General features: G+C 41.2%; 1 protein-coding gene across 3 annotated transcripts in view; it reads right to left on the bottom strand.

The window, feature by feature from the left end:
* The window catches only part of CRIM1 (cysteine rich transmembrane BMP regulator 1), a 142,956-nt gene that overhangs the window by 11,287 nt on the left and 110,938 nt on the right, over positions 1 to 20,731 (bottom strand). For all 3 annotated transcript variants that reach the window (XM_033144428.1, XM_033144430.1, XM_033144429.1), the window contains 4 exons: positions 10,820 to 10,976; positions 7,101 to 7,222; positions 5,713 to 5,922; positions 3,456 to 3,671 (listed from right to left, as the gene is read on the bottom strand). In XM_033144428.1, coding sequence (XP_033000319.1) covers positions 3,456 to 3,671; positions 5,713 to 5,922; positions 7,101 to 7,222; positions 10,820 to 10,976 — 705 coding nt within the window. The remainder of the gene's footprint in view (positions 1 to 3,455; positions 3,672 to 5,712; positions 5,923 to 7,100; positions 7,223 to 10,819; positions 10,977 to 20,731) is intronic.

Raw genomic sequence — 20,731 nt, 5'->3', positions numbered from 1 at the left:
GTTTTCCCCGGAGCTGAGGGCGATGAAACAGTCGCTGAGACGGCTAGAGCGCCGGTGGCGGAAAACTCATTCTGAATCAGACCGGACACGGGTTAGAGCTCAACTTCGAGCCTACCAAGTGGCAATGGCGACAGCGAAGAGGACCTTCTTCGCTGTTTCTATTGCATCTGCAGAAAACAGCAGCAGGAGACTCTTCCAGGTGGTTCGCAACCTAGCAGAACCACCTTTATCACCGGGGTCTGGTAGGGACCCCAAGATCTCCTGCAATGCTTTTGCAAAGTTTTTTGCAGATAAAGTCGCTCAGATTCAGAAGGAGGTAGACTCCACCGTGGGAGCAGGGCCGGGGCGGGAGAGTGCTAGAGCCCTGTCTAGTCATGTTTCATGGGATCAATTCCAATCTGTTACCTCCGAGGATGTGGACAGGCTGCTTGGACGAGTGAAACCGACCACCTGTCTCCTAGATCCTTGCCCATCCTGGCTTATAAAAGCTAGCCGGGAAGGGCTGGGCGATGGGCTCTGCGCGGTGGTGAATGCTTCCCTCTGCGAGGGAATCTTTCCAGACCCGCTGAAAGAGGCGGTCATTAAACCGCTTCTTAAAAAAACATCTCTAGACCCGGCCAATATGGCCAACTATCGCCCAGTCTCAAATTTACCATTCTTGGGCAAGGTGATTGAGCGGGTGGTTGCTGAACAACTCCAAGCACGCCTGGAAGATGCGGACCATTTGGATCCCTTCCAATCAGGATTCAGGCCTCATCATGGGACTGAAACTGCCTTGGTCGCGCTGGTTGATGATCTCCGGCGGGCTAGGGACAAAGGTGAGAGCTGTTTCCTGGTTCTGCTGGATCTCTCAGCGGCCTTTGACACCATCGACCATAACATCCTTCTGGACCGGCTAGAGGGGTTGGGAGCTGGGGGCACTGTTATACAGTGGTTCCGCTCTTTCCTCCTGGGCCGTGTTCAGAAAGTGGTGGTGGGGGATGAGTGTTCAGACCCCTGGGCTCTCACTTGTGGGGTGCCTCAGGGTTCTGTCCTCTCCCCCATGCTTTTTAATATCTATATGAAGCCGCTGGGAGAGATCATTAGGGGGTTTGGGTTGGGTGTTCATCAATATGCAGATGACACCCAGCTCTACCTCTCTTTTAAATCAGAACCAGTGAAGGCGGTGAAGGTCCTGTGTGAGTGCCTGGAGGCTGTTGGAGGATGGATGGCGGCTAACAGATTGAGGTTGAATCCTGACAAGACAGAAGTACTGTTTTTGGGGGACAGGAGGCGGGCGGGTGTGGGGGACTCCCTGGTCCTGAATGGGGTAACTGTGCCCCTGAAGGACCAGGTGCGCAGCCTGGGAGTCATTTTGGACTCACAGCTGTCCATGGAAGCGCAGGTTAATTCTGTGTCCAGGGCGGCTGTCTACCAGCTCCATCTGGTACGCAGGCTGAGACCCTACCTGCCCGCAGACTGTCTTGTCAGAGTGGTGCATGCTCTGGTTATCTCCCGCTTGGACTACTGCAATGCGCTCTACGTGGGGCTACCTTTGAAGGTGACCCGGAAACTGCAATTAATCCAGAATGCGGCAGCTAGACTGGTGACTGGGAGTGGCCGCCGGGACCACATAACACCGGTCCTGAGAGATCTGCATTGGCTCCCAGTACGTTTCCGAGCACAATTCAAAGTGTTGGTGTTGACCTTTAAAGCCCTAAACGGCCTCGGTCCTGTATACCTGAAGGAGCGTCTCCACCCCCATCATTCAGCCCGGACACTGAGATCCAGCGCCGAGGGCCTTCTGGCGGTTCCCTCACTGCGAGAAGCAAAACTACAGGGAACCAGGCAGAGGGCCTTCTCGGTAGTGGCGCCCGCCCTGTGGAACGCCCTCCCGTCAGAAGTCAAGGGAATAAACAACTACCTGACATTCAGAAAACACCTAAAGGCAGCCCTGTTTAGGGAAGTTTTTAATTTGTGACTCTGTATTGTATTTTGATTGTTGGAGGCCGCCCAGAGTGGCTGGGGAGACCCGGCCAGATGGGCGGGGTATAAATAATAAATTATTATTATTATTATTATGAAGTTGAGCCTCCAGTACTTTGGCCACCTCATGAGAAGAGAAGACTCCCTAGAAAAGACCCTGATGTTGGGAAAGATGGAGGGCACAAGGAGAAGGGGACGACAGAGGTTGAGATGGTTGGACAGTGTTCTCGGAGCTACTAACATGAGTTTGGCCAAACTGCGAGAGGCAGTGAAGGATAGGCGTGCCTGGCGTGCTATGGTCCATGGGGTCACGAAGAGTCGGACACGACTGAACGACTGAACAACAACAAGGTGCTACTGGAAGGATTTTTTTATTTTGGTGGGCAATTTAGTTCTCAACAGTTGCTCTTCTATCTTTCATAGTGTAATTTTTATTTAAAGGCTTATCTGCACCGTTTTTGTGTGATACAAAGTACATATAAGCCATGAAAGATTTCTGAATTTTGGCAACTTTACCTATCACAACAGTTCCCTCATTCTTATATCACTGTACACTTGCATTTGGAGAAAAAGAGGTACAACTTTGAGATAGCATTATAAGAAAGTACACCTAGCTGTTAATTTAGTCATGCCCACCAGGAAGTTGATCCACACATACCTTCCCTGAATACAAAGGCTGCACTACTTCTGGGGCATGCTTAATCAACAGTAGTGGGTCTCACAAGGCCAAAGGAGCAACTTGGCAGGAACAGAAAATTCATCTGTAATTTTATTTTATTTGTATTTATAGTTAAAATTTAATTAAAATTAAAACTTTTTTTTTAAAAAGAGGACTTAAGCCTGAAGTGAATTTTTGCTGGATTAAGAAGCCCATCACTGATGCTGTTTACAACACTTTTTCAGGAAAACACATTTTAATAACTGTTTCGATGAAAGAGTTGTAAATAGTGAGTTGTATCCAATGAAGCTTTCCTGTTCATGCAAGGACTTTTGCTTGCACAATTGAACCTCCCCTCCCACCATGCACCCCCCACCACCTAGAGCAGGTCAGGGGGTGGGGTGCACAGGGAGGGGGGAAGAGAAGTTCTGTTGAGCAAGTCGAAGTCCTTGTATGAAGGGGGCAACATTCCTGGATATAATCTAGTATTAGCACTGTGCTTTCAAATAATGAATTGTACAAATATACTAATGAAAATTCAGTTTGTCAGAATGTAGGCTCTAGAACAACCCATAGTAAAAGTTCTGCATCACAGTATATGAATGTGTAAACTAAGCTCTCATACTTCCTGTTAGCCACAGGTTATATGCTATTTGTATCAGCCCTACAAAACACTCTTCTAGCTTCACAGACTTTTGTTCAATAATTGTCAGTTTAGCTTACTTCTTGCACACTTTAACAAGGATTAAGTATCATATTTTAGAACAGCATCATGCACAGAGAGAACCAACAACTGGGAAGTGTATGCTGAAAGCTGGAAGGTAATGCTAACCTGGGCACTGAGGACAACATGAGTCCTGAGTACGGGAGGGGTTCCGACAAAGAAGAGGTGGGCAGACTTCCGTGTCACACAAAACTCGTGCATTATGACATGTGCACTGTGTACAAGTATCAATATTCCACGTATCTCCTTCCAAAAAATACTCTCCTCCTGGAACATAGCAAATGGTTGGACCACTGAGTTCCGGCTTCTGCACAAGGGATTCATCTGAGGGGGAAAAGAAGCCCAAAACAAAGTCACAGAAAATTAAGCAACACATTAAGTTTTGCACCAATAGATTTATGAGCTTGTTTATGCATAGATAACATGTTATATATGAAAATAAAGGTAAAGGTACCCCTGACCATTCGGTCCAGTTGCGGATGACTCGGGTTGCCGCGCTTATCTCGCTCTATATGCCGAGGGAGCTGCTGTTTGTCCACAGACAGTTTCTGGGTCATGTGGCCAGCATGACTAAGCTGCTTCTCGTGAACCAGAGCAGCGCACAGAAACGCCATTTACCTTCCCACCAGAGCAGTACCTATTTATCTATTTGCACTTGACGTGCTTTTGAACTGCTAGGTGGGCAGGAGCTGGGACCGAACAATGGTAGCTCACCCCGTCACAGGGATGTGAAATGCTGACCTTCTGATCAGCAAGCCCTAGGCTCTGTGGTTTAGTAAAACCCAGTTTCCTGTATTTCATCAGCAGTGTGATTGAGTAACACTATTTTTCCGCATGCTATCTCATATGTGCCAGAGCCAAGGAAATTTAAACTAACTACAAATCACCAGCAATGAATTTTCCATATAAATAAATGTAAAACGAGGTACAGAATGTTACCGTGGCTACCAGTATCATAACAACTTTAGAATACCAATAACATAGCTGTCCTTGGTCCTTTTTCCTTATACAACTGACCTTCGAAGTTTGAGAGAATTATTAGCGATATGTCAAGATCACAACAGTAAATGACTATTAAGAAAATGTCTTTTTTAGATCATGTTTCTGGACAAATGCCCATCCAAAGTAGCTTACAAGCAAAACAAAAGATCAAAACAGGGCTAAATTTAAAACCTACAAATCAATCATTGACATAAAAATCGACTGAGCTTTCTCACACCATTTCCCCCTTTCCCTGCGTAAAGCGTTTCAATACTGTACAATACTTTTATATGCAAGGAGGGTAATAGTAGATTCCTTACTTACTTCTGATTTCTGAGTCAGGTCACATGGAGTAACCATGTTTAGAAAGTCTAACCCTCTGAACTTCAGTGATCTACTTTTGTCCATAATTTTTCATGCTAATTCTTTTTTACTTTCACTATAAAACCATGAAGAGTCGGACACGACTAAACGACTAAATAACAACAACATAAAACCACAGTGGGCAGCAACTAGACTCTTGCATGCTACTTATAACCTCCAAACACAGCACAGAAACCCAACACTTTAAAATTGTCCCCCACAATGCTTATTGTGCTTTTGGTACACCTGATAGCTGCTTGCAAGGTAGACATTTGAAAATGAACACAGCATGAAAATGAAATATACAGATTAGTATTCAAACCCTGACCTAAATTCTGGGCTTGAATACAAATTTGTATTCCAGCGCTCCAACGGTCAAGTATAATGAGAGTTGCAGTTAGCCACCACTGCTTTAGGTACAGGCAAACACATATACACAGTGATTCAGATTCTGTTATGATTCAAGAAAAAGCAATAGTTTGCAATGATGTTTGGGTTAGTTTCCTTGCCACATCAGGGTGAACTCTGTGCATTGGGTATGAAATAGGTGAAAATATGCAGTAAGAAAAAATACTAACTCAACTGTAATAAATTGGATTCAAAAGTCACTGACAGGTTGGCAGCAACTGGGACAGAATTTGAGAAATATTATGCTTACCTCACGGTAAGTGCATCTAAAATTTAGAGAATTCTACTCCCCTCCCCCTTTATTGGAAATTAAAACTGCTAAATGCTGAAGTATACCTCCTTCCTTCTGCTCCCAATACTTTATTTGTCTGCATTAAATTAAAATGCTAACAATACTCAGAAAAAATAGTAGGCAATATATTTTATGGCTAAAACTGAACATTTGTGATATATAAACTTAGTGTCAATTGTTAATTTACAAAGGTCAAGGCAGAATTATGTGGAGACAAAATACTTTGTCTTTACTGTTCAATTTTCCTCCGAAAGGAGAAAAAGAGATGCAGATAGAATGCAAGGTGTGCTTTATAGCCCAACAGGGAACACAAAATGGTACCTGGACATGATGGGCAACATTGTCCTGGATGTATGGTGGGATTGCCACAGTTTGGTACAGAGCAGGTGATCAAAGCACACATCTCCCGTCCATTATGACAGTAGCATTCACGGCAGCCATCATGCCAACTTTCTTCATTTTCATGACGGTGCCCATCCACTGACAAGCAAGAACCTGCCTTCGCTGGTGGCATTACAGAAGCTGGTATCTCTGTACGAGTTTGTTTTTAAAAAAAACAACAACAACCAGTGCATCAATAGGATGGTAATAACAACCAACAGCTAAATCTTCTCTTTTATTTGTTGTAGCAACTTAGTAAAATGTTCAGACTGAGAGGCTATGTATAGCATAGATTTCTAATATGCTTCCAACAGCAGAATGCTGAAGGGCACACATACAGAACATTTAATAGTTAATGGGAACAAACTCAAAGAACTAGAAAGAGATCTGTAGGTTTATTTTTTCAAAAGTTGGTAACAGAAGAATATTCAAACACTGCGTTCATGAAGTAGTATTCTCCTGTATGTATCCACCAAAAGCTGGCTCTGTGAAGGACAATACTATCTTTTAGAATGCATGGGAGAGCGATCTAACTGAAAATTATGAACATTTCCCAACTATTTTGGGTATTGAAGTCTGGAGAACAGTTACTCATTGCCGCCTGTCCTTACGTTTAACATCTACCTAGCCAACAGCCACCCAGAGTGGCTGGGGAAACCCAGACAGATGGACGGGGTATAAATAAATAATAATAATTATTATTCTTAGTAGTAGTGGTGGTGGTGGTGGTGGTGGTAGTATGCTAGGTATTAAAGGGCTGTAGGGTTGTTCAGATCTGTTTTATACCACTGTTTCCTACTGAGAACTGGTATCTTACAATAAGGGCCAATATCCTGGTCCTGATCTTTTCATTGAGTGATGCTCACATCACAAGGGCTTCCGTGTTCAGTTCAAGAGAAATGAAGATCCACGTGTCCATTCCTCTGAATGCTAATTAGATATTTCCAGGGAAACACATGCACTTAAGAGCTCTGTCTACATAGATGCTCTGGATAAGGGTGCATAATGCATCCATTACTAAAAATTGGCCGTTTTTCAAATAATTGACGCCTATAATGTACAATGATCTTTTAACTGTAGGTATAAAAACACTTTTAAGAATATCATACTATACAGTTTTTTTTAGATTGAATAAAATAAGCAATAATTCAATTTGCTTGTTCAAGTTTTTCATTTTCAAATTCCTATTAATTGATTATCATAACTATTATTATTATTATTAGGGTTAGATGGGACTCGCTTTCAAGACACAACATTATTGTTAATATACATTTTCCTTAATATCAAAATGGGTTGAAAAGAAACAGCTCTGAAGGAATTGAGTCTACCTGTACATTTGCAGACAAGGCATCCTTGATTGTTTTGCTGGTAGCCCATTGGACAAATCTTACCACATGAAAGTTCTGGGCATTTTTTACAGCGGCAAATTTCACATCCATGTTTGTTCTTCCTACACAGTTTTAAAAGATACATACTTTGATTAGTCATACTTTAAAAAGCAGTCTAAACAGTAGTAATTACTACAATTTTTTCCCTGAAATGACAAATGTTGAAAGTTATTTAATTATACTTCTGTTCTCAAAGGGAGTGAAACAAAAAGAAAAAAAAAAACATTGTAAAATAAAATTAAGCCTTTTGTTTGTATTGTGAGATGGCTTGCAGCAAGGTCCTGTTTATAACATCACTTAGGAACAACTGTTTTGGTGTGCATATAAAAACACCTATAAATTACAGGACATTATGAACTCTTCTCCATCTCATAGGAAAACAAACGGAACAAAATTGGACAACAACTGTGTAAACAAGATTACAAGTTTATGATGACTTTTAGAACTTTTAAAGAAAACAGCAGCTTCCTCCACATGAGGACTGAAACTATGGTGGTGGTAACCTATAGAGCAGGAGTGTGGAACACTTTTGATCTGGCGGGTCAGATATCCTGTGACCACTGGCCAAACATGATGCCACAGAGACATCAGATGACTGACAGGTGGTCGCTCCCACTCATGTGGGGGAAAGGGTTGTGCTTCACCATTGCAGTGCCTGTTGGGAATGTGATGGTAAAGCAGCATCCAGCAGGACTGATCTGTCTGCTCATCAGACCTTCCTGCTCAATACAGGTATCTCATTCATTCCCCAGTGAATTCCCCAGGGAATATGCTGGCAAAATAACACCCAGAACAGAACCCTCAGTTCTAGCTGATGAGCGATGGTTAAATTCTGCTGGCTGAAGGGGCTGGTTTTTGCTAACACATTCCCCACAGGATGGGGTTGTCAGCTGATGGACAGGTGACTGTGGTTTGGGGGACATGGCCTCATAGGCCAACCTGGACTCCCAGGTGGGCCAAGATTGTCCTGTGTGCCAGAAATTCCATATTCCTGCTCTAGAGTTTTCACAACAAAAACTGACTGCCCCACTTCAAAAGGTGTTTTCTTTCTTTCTAGGGCAAAAAAGCACCTTTGGGGTATATATATTTCTGTGTGGGATTTTAGCTGGGAAAATGATATCAAGAAAAGTTTATAACGCCTTCCCCTGCAAACTCTGAGTAGACCTACTGAAATTAATAGACCTAAGTTAAGTCATGCACATTAATTTTAATGGGTCTATGTTGAGTAAAACTTAAGTTGAATATCACCTTCTACCTGCATTTGGGCCCGCTTAAAAAAAAAAAGACTTGAAGAGGTACAAAATTCATGCAGGCATGTTTAAAATTCACTTGGGCCCTAAGATTGTGATTTTAAAAAACATTTACTATGGAGCGACACAAAGTGGAACATAATTTGGAGTAGAAGGATTGCACTATAAATTTATAGAAGCATCTAATACTATGAGAAATCAGAAAAGAAAGATGCACATGAATACATTTTAGAAAGGTCTGGCATATCTATCTTGTAAGCTTACCCAAAACCTTAAAAGAACCATTACCACTTAGGCCAACCTTGTGCTCAGAAACTCAGTTGGCTGGACATCTGTGCGAACAGCTACAATTCCATTTCTGAATTGACAACACTTAGAAGTGTGTGCTGACACTAGCAGCAGCCACAGAAACTTATAGGTAACTTAAGAAAGATGCCATGTCATTTTTTAAATACAGCTTGGCACACCTACTCCTGTTCATAGCATCGTAGAGTTGGAAGGGACCCTGAGGACCATCTAGTCCCAAACCCCTTTAATGCAGTAATATGCAGCTATCCCATATGGGAATCAAAGCTGCAACCTTGGCATTATTAGCATCACACTCTAGCCAACTGAGCTATCCAGGCTATCTCAGAACAGAGGACAGAGTAATTCTTGTCTAAACTATTACAATTTCCGTAAGACTTTGGCTGTGGCCTTGTCATGCTTATCTTCTTTCTCAAAATAATAATAATAATAATAATAATAATAATAATAATAATAATAATAATATTTATTTATACCCCGCCCTCCCCAGCCAAAACCGGGCTCAGAAACTAAGAAACCCATTTCACGCAGGAATATGCAAGATGCATCAGTCTTTATTCAAAAGTTCAAGTGCAGACATCATCTTATCCACTAGATGGGGCACCAGTACAGAGTCTGGCCCAATGGTTAAAGTTCACCAGCTTCTCTAGACACAAATGGAAAAGAGAACTAGAGCTGGGTCTCATCTATTTATTGATGACACAGCACTCCAAATCACTGGCTGACCTCTCCCAGTGGTTTCATGCGTATATTGAATAATACAGGGGAACAAGGTGGAACCATGTGGGAATACCACAGACCAGCAGCCAAGCAACTAAAAGTAGTTCCACAGTAGTTCCTTTTGGTTTGTCCCTCTGGGAAGAACCAGGAGCCACTGCAGCACAGTGCATCCAAGTCCTATCCCAACTAGGCAACCTAGAAACTTAAAATGGTGATGGTGGTGAAAGCTGAACCAATAGCCTACCCCACCCCCCAAACCGGCCAGTTCCTCATCAATATATCAAACGAGGGGATAATGACTTCTCTCCATCCTGAAACTGAACTTGAGGCTGGACTGAAATATTTAGATAATTTCTAACATCCAGAGATCCCTGGAATTGAGCTGCGACCACACGCACCAAGCAGAGATTATTGCCCCCAAAGAGATTATGGGAGACTGTCTGTAAATTGTCCAAAATTTTGTGACTTAAAAATAGTTTCTTCAACAAAGTTTTACAACAGCCTTGTTGTAGATTGTGGAGCTATATTCTCCCATCAGTCTAAGGAGGCACTGATCACTATCTTTATGTAATTGCATCTGGCTGCCTTAAAGGCAAGGGCCAAGCACTCAGGTGTTTGGCATCACAGTTCCAAGAATCCTGCTTATCTGCTCAGCCAGTACAAACTGGGACCACAAATTGGTTGGAGTCACACTTTTCCTCAAGGATCAGATTTGGTAGTTTGTAAGTGCCCAGCTAGGTCCCATCTTGGGGAGAGGATCTGGTCATAATAATCCATGACCCATCAAGGCTGGAATATTGTAAAATGGGGTAAAGAATCTTTTTCAGCCACAGCATGACATTCCTTCATGGCCAAACGTCCAGGGGCCACATGCCATGGGTGAGCACAGTCAAAACAGGTGGACATACCCACCCCTAGGCTGATGGATGAGATAAAAGTGCTCAGTGAAGACCAAATATCATTAAGAAGGGGTATTGGGGTACTTTGCTAAGCAGAATTTGGCAGAAGTTGTTCTTTTGGCTGATTTCACATGAACTATTTCTTGTGATGATGCTTCAGTAGTGCTCCTCAAACAACTGTTCAGTAACCCACACATCAATTTCAGCTGACCACAGGAGGTGGAAGAGATAGTAAGAAAATACTTCTCAAGTTCTAATTTTCTCTTTTTATAATATATTTTTTTTTGCTATTTCTAGGTAATCAAAAGCATTTGTAAATGTATATACATTCAAGTTATCCATGTTGATATGTACTTCTGAGACTCTTACATACTCTGCATGCTACATGTTTTCCTATAATACACAGAACAATGCTAGTGGGCTTTACACAGTATTATTAGTTTATTGATTTTGATAAGCATGTTTTTAAAGTAAGAATACGTACAAGTATCCAAATGGACAGTACTTGTCACATACTATGGGTTTGCATTTCTTAGGTCGTGGGCGGCACTGGCAGGTCTTACAGTTGTGGACATCAGTCTGGAAGCCAAAGGCGCAATCCAAGGAACAATCCGACATGAGGTCAGTACACAGCTCTTCTCCTGTGAAGAACACATGAAACTTAGCAAAAACCACTAATAGTTATTCATATCAGAAATAAAATGCAGGCACATGAAGAATACTCCCCCCCACCCCCGCAACACACCTCACAGAGTATGGTATTTTGGAATAGGTCATGGCTGCCTGACTGGAACCATCAGCAAGAACATTTCATTTTGATGCAGTTCACGTTTGTGTAGACTACTAGTTAGGCAAATGTTTAAGAAAGCACAGGAGGGAGCCAACAGAACTAGTTGCAAAATGAATTTGCCTTTTCTGAAAGCAATAGATGAAGACAGTAGTTGTAGTCCAAAGACAACATTTAATCATAACGGACCTCTCTATTCAGTTAAGAGTCCCCCCTCCCATATCTTCTCTACTGCAGCTTCCATGCATAAATTGCAAACTGCAGTTTAAAAATCATGCTGCCTCCTCAGAACTGTAATCTGTTGCAAAAGACCACCAAATATAGCTTTTGGTGCATGGATTTTCCCCTAAACTACATAGAAATTGCTTCTCTAGATTGCAATAGGGAACTTGCCTACATCTACACTAATTAAACTAATTATGTTAATGGTTAAATCAGCAGGAGTTTCATGTAATGCATTCAGAATTAGGCATCAGAGCCTTGCAATTCTGAAATGGCTATAGAATCCTCACACCAAAGAAGTCTATCATTTACAGATTTTCAAACCACTTGCTGTTGAAATTTACATAAAATTGCCATATTTTTGTCTAGAATATATCCACAGGATTCAGAATAATACTAATAAGTGAGGCCATTACTTATTAGTATTATTCTGAAGTGTTATTTTTCATATCATGAAATCAGGTGGGATGTGAGCTCCACCAAGTGGTTGAAGGCAGGAATTGCTGCTCAATCTGAAGAGGCGTCTGGTGCTTTGTTGTACATACAGCCAATTGTACGCAGATAAGCCATGTATGTATACAAGCAAGAAGCAAACAGCAAACAGCAAACAGAAAAAGGCAAACATGCAACAGTCCCTGCCTAGAGAAAACTGGAATGTGGGAAAAACTGGTAGGTTGCAGAAATTTTAAAAGGAGTTAGGCAGCCAGTATAACCAAAATAGGGTGATGTCCTGGCATCATGTTATATGTATGAAAAAGAACCTTCACAGGTAAGTACCAATGGTATCTTTTCTCATGTGTATCATGACATCATGTGGGACATACCCAAGCTGACCCATATAGGGTTGGACATTAATAAAAGGCTGGCTACCTCTTAGGGACAGCATGTTGTAGGACACACTTCCCCAAAGCTGTCTCAGCTGCAGCAAAAAAATCCACCTTATTTTATTTATTAGATTTATATACCACCCTTCATCAAAAGATTTCAGGGCAGTTCACAATATATAGTACTTGATAAATGCATTGGGGTTAGCCCAAGTGGCTGCAGTATGGTGCAGGTGCATTTAAAGAGAATGCTGCCCCTCTTTCAGGGATCCTTAGAATCCAGAGATGGAAAAAAACTTGTGAGGAGGCATGGAAATGAATCCCAGCTGTAGAACTTTGCAGCACCCAGCAGCCCACCTATCCCAGTACTTTAGAATATGACCTCCCACTGGTGGCAGGGTGGTGTCAGAACTATGTTTTTTGTATCGGAACTGAGGGGAGGAAGAACATGCTCTGGAATTGCTGTTGCCCTCTACTTGGAGTTGTTGCCTATCACAGAAGGGGTGAGAGGACCAGACATCTTTTCCTCTGAATGGACAAAAAGACTGAGGCAGTTGGTATGGGTGGTAGAACCAATGAAAAGGATATTGTTCTTCTAATTTCTTGACCAAATGCAGAGACTTCGTCTTGTCTTTAGACTATACCAAGTCCGTGCAAATAAACAAGAAAAATGTTAAGGGTAAGAAAAAGTGGTAGGTGGCTAGATAGACCAAGGGAGAAACAGGAACTCAGATTAACCACCAAGGAGAGGGGCTTTACTGAAAAGAAGCTAGACAGACCCAAAAGGTTGAACACACTCGTACCTACTCCAGAAAATTAGATACAAAAATGCTTCTTCAAATTGAACAGATATTCCTTCCTTCAACCACTAGGGGGAACTCACATGCTATGTACAAGCAAACAGATGCAAAGAGCTGTGAGTGACTAATAATGTACTCCTGAAAACTTTTACCTTACTTTTTAATAGTAACTTAAATAATACTCAAGTATTTTACAGCTACTAAGGTTGCAATCATAGGTCCACTACCTTAGAGCAAGTCCCACTGAATACAAGAGGTCTAACTTTTGAGTAAACAGTATTGCACTGTAAGGCATAAAGGAGCAAGCCACAATATAAGGAAATATAAGGCAATAGCAAAGGAAGTCAAGAGGTGAAAATGAATGGATAATAAAAATGGGATATATCTGAGAATGGATGAAACAATGGATCAAACCATTATGACAAAATAAAATATTGAGAAACTTTCATAATAGGGTAGTAACTGCATAGCTCAAAAGGATTCTAAACATCAATGTTGTTAATCTCATACAGTAGAGTACAGTAAGGATACACTCTGATCTCCTGAACAGAAGAACTAAATTTCTGAATGAGATCAGTGATAATCCAGCACCAGTCAGATGCCACTGAGTTAACAACCCTCTTTTTCCAGAATATGGTAATCAGAGGTACAAGACACCTGAAAATGAAAATGCCATTTTAAAATATCATTATAGTCACTGATTGATAATTTTTCTAATCCTTTTTTTAAGAAGATACATAAACTAATGTCCATCACCATATCTTATGGCAATGAATTCAATAAGGCCAAGGATATATTGCATTAAAAATATGTCCATGCTATTATCTTAAACTGTGAACCAGTTTTGTTGGATGACTCCAAGCAGCAGGTTCACAGCTTCGACAAGTATCTTGAAAAGTAATCACAGTAACAGCATGTATGATATATAATCCATTAATACAGATGTCACAAAGAAAACAGTGTGCCTTTCCAAAGTACTATGCAACACCTGACATGCAAAACTTCCATTAACATTAATAGCAAATTATGTTCCAATAACATTGAAGTCAAATTAAGATCCTTCAGACCACTTCTTCCAAATACAGCTTATAACTATGTGTCGATGTAAATTTCGCAAGTTAGTATAAATTCACATATATTCATAATACAGCATTATTACGCATTACAGCAGAGGCAAAATCTCCTTCCCAAATTGCTCTTGGTAATTTGGATGTGTGGTAATAAAAAATATTTTTACCAAATACATAATGTGGGATTAGCCATTTGTGCCTGCACACAGATTCTTCATACACAATGAAAATCCTGGACCACTTACTTCAAAGACTGTCTATTGAAGCTTGGGACCCAAGAGAAAGAGGAGGCTTCCTTCAGCTCCACAGGCAGCTAGTGGCCTCCATTGCTTTTGGAAACCAAGAAAGTGATGGAAAAAAGTTTCACGTTCCACCTAGCCTGGAGGAAATGGAATGGGTCTTTTCAAGTGCTCAGGCAAGACAAGAAAAAGTCATTCAAAACTCAGCAATGAGATTTAGGAATGTAAGAACAGTATCCTGTGTTTTTCGTTGGTTGCAAGTGTACTGCCATATTCCTAGTGTATTTCTGGAGCACATATATAAAAAAATAAGTCAATGATCTGAGAGAAACATACTCAATTCTCCCCATGTTTTGGACAGCGTTTGCTGAATCAAGTAAGTTCTTGGTCAGAATTGTTTTCCCAAAATGGTGCTACTTTTCAAACTTTGAGAAACATATATGAGGTACCCTCTTCTTCTTTTTAGATGGGTACTTATATTATAGAGGGCACCTTGTTAATTGACTTCTGATGCATTACATAGTTTTTGCCGGTTTTAAAACTACAGTGTTTTATATTTGCATAGTTTATTGTTACTGGGTTGGATCCAAAGAAAAGTCTACAGAAGGCGACTCCTAAAAATAAATTATAATTTAGTATAATGTAAGCCATAATTATAAATATTTTAAATAAATAAATAAATACTTTCCTGCCCCCTCCTTTCTCTGACAACTCATTGAAAAGCCTGTTCAAAAGGCCGGGGGGTGGGGCTGTGGCTGAAGAAGTGGGCTGCAGCATGGGAAGTTAAAGGGAATCCCCCAGATTGGGCAGAGGCAACTTCCACAAGTTAACAGCTCACACTATTCAGTAGGACCCTCCAACCTACAGGAGCAGTCAGCGGCTGGCAGCCCCCTTCTGTGGGCTTTTGCGGATCTACCCTTTTATATTTTATGCCAACTGCTTTAGGACTGCATAGCTTCTCCATTGCTTTAGGCCTGGATTGGATATTTCATCCTAGGTCAAAAGGCCAGATATAAATTAAGTAACTTATTTTTTTCTATTTTGCCTCATTTTTTTATTTGACTTCCTTGATTGAATCCTTTTACCACATTCTACCTCCCCTCCTTTCTTCTTGATCTTTCCTATTCCTATTCAAAAGATGGTCAGGCAAAACAGTAAAGAAAGAGAATTCCACACTTAGTGGAAACTAATACAACTTGACTAAAAGCTGAAGAATACAAATAGCAACCCACTTATTGGATATTATTTATGAAAGCAAGCAGATCTTTGAGCTACTTATTCTCAAAACTCACCCAACAAGATTTCCTGCTTTTCTTATTCCCATTTCCTTCCCTTTTACCACACGTGTAAAAGGGAAGCCCAACTTGCATGTTGTACCATGTTACTTGGGGACAGAAAAAATAGTACCGGTAGGTACAAACTCAGTTCAGAGGGAATAGGCACATGCTGCTGCTACACTGTTAAAGCTAAGTAGGTCTCAGCCTAATAATTGATTGTTAAGGGAGATAACCTGGAAACTCCATGTAAACCATTCTAAACTTCTCAAGAGTGTGCAATATAAACAAGCAAGCAAACAAGTAAACAAACAGGCAAGGTTCTGCAACAACCTGAACACGTTATCTTCAGTTTGTACTCTCAGCAAAGTGCCACCTACTACTACTACCTCAGAAGGCCTATCAAAAATTGAAACAACACCTTCTCTTGGGGAACTTAAGATCCCAAACCCCATTGCATATGAATTTGTGAAAGCTGACAACCTGGTAAGTCAATTCAAATGTACAGAAGAAAACACGCGAACACTGCAAGTTCACAGATATTTTAGTCTTTGGAATTTTCAAACTATGGTTTGTATGAAAATATTGGTAAGACAGAAAATGATGGTCACAACTTGTGTTGTACAAAATAGTAATGAGTAGCTACAGCAATAACCACATGTGATTTTAAAAGATAAGCTGTGAACATGTATAGAAAACCAGCTTATTATATCCTTAAGTGTACTGTACCTTGTTTACTATATGTTGTGGAGTTGGAAGGGACCTTGCAATGTAGAAATCTCAATGAAAGCATACATGACAGGTAGCCATTCAACCTTTGCTTAAAAACTTCCAAGGAAGGGGAGTCCACCACCTTCCAAGGGAGACCATTCAACTGTTGAACAGCTCTTGCTGTTAGAAATTTCTTCCTGTTTAGTCAGAATCTACCGGTACTTTCTTGTAACTTGAAACCATTGGTTCAGGTCACAGCCTCCAGAGCAGGAGAAAACAAGCTTGCTCCATCTTCCATGTGACAGCTATCATATTTCCTCTCTGTCTCCTCTTTACAAGGCTAAACATACCCAACTCCTTCAATTGTGCCTTGCCTCATAAGGCTTGGTTTTCAGACACTTGATCACCCTGGGTGCCCTCTGCACATGTTCCAGCTAGCATTTTTACATTGTGGCACCCAGAACTGGACACAGGAATCCCGAAGTGGTCTGACTAAGGCAGAATACAGCAGTACTGTTATTTCCCTTGACTTGGACACAATGCTTATGTTGATGCAGCCTAGAAAAAATTGTGTATAAAGATGTTGAACAACAATGGGCTCAGGACAGAACCTTGCGGCATTCCACTTCTCACTTTTTTACAGGGTGACAGGGAACCATTAATAGTCTTTAGGTTTGGTAAGTCAACCAAATCCACATAACAGTTACCTTGTCCAGCCAACATTTTATCACCTGCTCCACAAGAATATCATGGGGAACTTTGTCAAAAGCCTTACTGATATCAAGATACATTATGTCCACATCATTCCCCTGATCCAACAAGCTTGTAACTATCAAAAAACCAAACCAAACCAAACCAGATTCATCTGGCATGACTTCTTTTCCAGAAACCCAAGCTGGGGTAATCACAGCCTCCTTTTCTAAGTGCTCACAAATTGACTATTTAATTATCTGTTCTGGGACCTTTCCTCATATCAACATAAAGCTGACCGGTCAGTAGTTACCTGGGTCTTCTCCCTCAGCTTTTTGAAAGTGGGGTCAACAATTGCAGGCCTCCAATCCACAGGGACCTCACCAGTTCTCCAACAATTCTCAATGATTATAGACAAAAGGCTCTGAGATTACATCCACAAGCTCCTTTGAGTACCCTTGGGTGCAGCTCATCAGGCCCTGGAGATCCGAATTCATTTAAAGCAGCTACGTGTTCCCTCATCACTCTCTTTTCCTATCTTGGTCTGCATCTTCTTCCTTGTATCATTTATTCTGTTATCACCAGGTGGGGTACTGTCCTTCCTTTTGCATGACAAAGTAGGTGTTGAGCAGTTCCATCATCTCTGTCACCCAATAGCACTTAACCATATTCTCCAGAGGACCTACCACTTGCTTGTTCTTCCTCTTGCTTTGAACATGTCTGAAGAAACAGTTTTTATTATTTTTAACCTCTCTTGCAAGCCTTAGATCAGTCTTAGCTCCTGACCTTCTCCCTGCAACTGTTGGCTACTTGTGTATACCCCTCCTTTGTGATTTCTCCTTTATACCATTTCTTATACATGCCCTTCTTAACATCTCAGCTCATCCTTACAGCCACACTGGTTTCTTTAGGTGCCTTTCACCATTTTTTCTTGTTGGAATTGCCTGCATTTCTGCCTTCAATATTTCACCTTCAATAAGAAACTCCCATTCACCTTGAACTCCCTTTTTCTTTGAGTATTTCTGACCATGGGATCTCACTCAGGATCTTCTTAAGCTTTCTGAAATAAGCAGCCTTAAAGTCCAGAGTGCATGTCCAACTACATTCAGCTTTCCCTTGCCTCTGTATGATGAAACCACGATGACTTCCTCCCAAGGTTCCCACGTACTTTCACTTCATCAATCAGTTCTTCCCTGTTGGTGAGGATTGTGTCCAAGAGAGACGATCCCCTTGTTACTTCTTCCACCTTGGGAAACTCTCAATCTGCATTCCATATTCCAAGTCACAGATCTCTTCACAAGTGTACACATCCTTTACATATAATGCTTCTCCTAACTCCCAGCAAGGGAACCAGCTTGCACTTGCTGCAGGTGTAGTTTTGCACGTTCTCAGGAAGGAAGACAAACATGGCATAGGTGTTGCAGGTCACTGCAGCAGCTCCTTCATTGTCCATGTCTCTTGGGGCCCAAGTGATGCATTAATTCCCATTTACTGGTGGCAGCAGGGACAACAAAGCCTACTGAAACTGAAGGTATGGAGAAGTAGTGCTTCAGGGAGCTCCACACTCAGGACTGATTTTTCACTTGGTGGAGGTAAAAATGCAGATCATGTTCAACTAGATCAACTCTATAATGTTAGAACTGATACACATTACAGTACATTTTGCTAACAACAATTAGTTGTTTAAAAGAATTGCATTATATGGTAGAAATGCTAATGAATATTTCCCTCCCAGCTTGTATATACCGTATTTTTCGCTCCATAAGATGCACTTTTTTCCTCCTAAAAAGTAAGGGGAAATATCTGTGCGTCTTACGGAGCGAATGGTGGTCCCTGGAGCTGAATTGCTAAGGGGCCAAAAGAGGATCATGCTTTTTATTTTACAAAGAGAAAAGGGAGTGTTGAAAGGACCCCGCTCAGCAGCTGATCAGCAAGAGATCGGGAGAGAGATAAGAGTCCCCGGCTCCCTTTCAGCCCCGCCCGCCTTTGTTGAATGTGCTGCAGAGGGAGGTTGTTTGATTCCCCAGCGACATGTGACTGGTTGATTAGATTATCTGTCTGGAAACTGTATAAAAGGCTCCCTTTCCTTTAGAAGCTGCAGAAATGTGAGCTGAACCCCATAAAAAACGGGGCTTTTCCTCTTTGCTTTCCCCCCTTTGCAAAAGGAGCCTTGCTTTTCCCCCTTTGCAAAAAAAAGCTGCAAAACTTTTAGCTGATCCTCAAAAAGCCTGGGCTTTTCCCTTTGCAAAAAAGCTGCAAAACTTTTAGCTGATCCTCAAAAAAACCAGGGCTTTTCCCTTTGCAAAAAAAGCTTCAAAACTTTTAGCTGATGCTCAAAAAAACAGGGCTTTTCCCTTTGCAAAAAAGCTGCAAAACTTTTAGCCGATCCTCAAAACAAAAAAAACAAAAAAACCCCGGCTTTTAGAGGAGGAAAACCAGAAAAATATTTTTTTCTTGTTTCCTCCTCTAAAAACAAGGTGCGCCCTATGGAGCGAAAAATACGGTATTTATTTCTAAAGGTTTTTTTTGGAGAATCACAGATTAAGTATACAGCTACCATAAGCAAAGTGTAGTTCGAATAGCAACTTAACAAAGAAAACATTGCTAGACTGTGCTTTGTTGCCTTTTATCATCACTGTTTTTAAGTATAAATAAAACAAAACAAATTAATAACAAATTAAAGTTTGTTATTAGTGAAATCAGCCATAGCTTTCCCTTAAATTAACAGGAACATTAGCCTTGAGAGGAACCCATGAGAATGAAGGTGGAGGAAACAACAGGACAACTAGTCATGGTGTCAGGCAAGTGGCTGAGAAGTAGAATTTCTGGGTCTGGGGGGAACCCAGAGAAGCAGGGATACTAAGGATCGGGGAAACAGAGTTGCTGAAGAAGAAGAAAATCTCCCTGATTTTCGGCAAGCTCTTAAGAGCAGGAGTGGATAGCATGCAGGCCACACTGAACCCACTGTGGGTTCCAATCTGTCCCATGAGGCCATTTCCCTCATTCATTAGCTGATTGGCAGTGGGAACATGCCCTGCTCCAGAAATGGGAAGCAGTTTCCCTTCTGTAAACAACTCTGTGCTGCTCCTTGAACCGGTGGTGTTTAAAACCTTTAAACCTCTGGAAGTTTAAAGAACAGTGCAGGACTATTTAAAACCTTTTTCACAAACTTCCCTACATTCCTCTTCAAAACTCTGAAAACGAGCTGGTTTTCTGAAATTCAAAGAGTAGCACAGGAATGTTTTTAGTTACAGGGGGTAGGTAGCTGTGTTGGTCTGCTGTAGTCGAAACAAACAAACAAACAAACAAAAACAATAATAAAATCCTTCCAGTACCTGAAGAAGTGTGCATGCACACAAAAGCTCATACCAATAACAAACTAAGGTGCTACTGGAAGGAATTTTATTTTGTTTCGACAGGAATGTTTGAACACTGCCCAGCTGTGCATTACATTCAAACACTCAGGATTTAAAGTGCACCATCTACTGATGTCATAGGGACATCTGTGAAATTGGATATGAGTATGGATCTGGTCCACCAGTGAGAAATGGTTCACCATCCCCTGGACTGACCAGACAGAAGAAAGGGCAATTGAAAAGAACAGCAAATTGCATTCCCTGTAGTCTGAAGCCTCTAAATGACAGTTTGTCAAAAGCACTGTCAGGGTTGGAAAGAAAGAAAATGCAGGACTAAACTCCTAAGTGCAATTATATTTAAACTTGTCTATACTTACAGGTATATATCAGTCTATGTTTTTAGCTTTTGTTTATTTCAATCTG

Source organism: Lacerta agilis, chromosome 3, assembly GCF_009819535.1.
Source record: "Lacerta agilis isolate rLacAgi1 chromosome 3, rLacAgi1.pri, whole genome shotgun sequence".
NCBI lineage: Eukaryota > Metazoa > Chordata > Lepidosauria > Squamata > Lacertidae > Lacerta > Lacerta agilis.
This window is presented reverse-complemented; position numbering and strand designations above follow the sequence as displayed.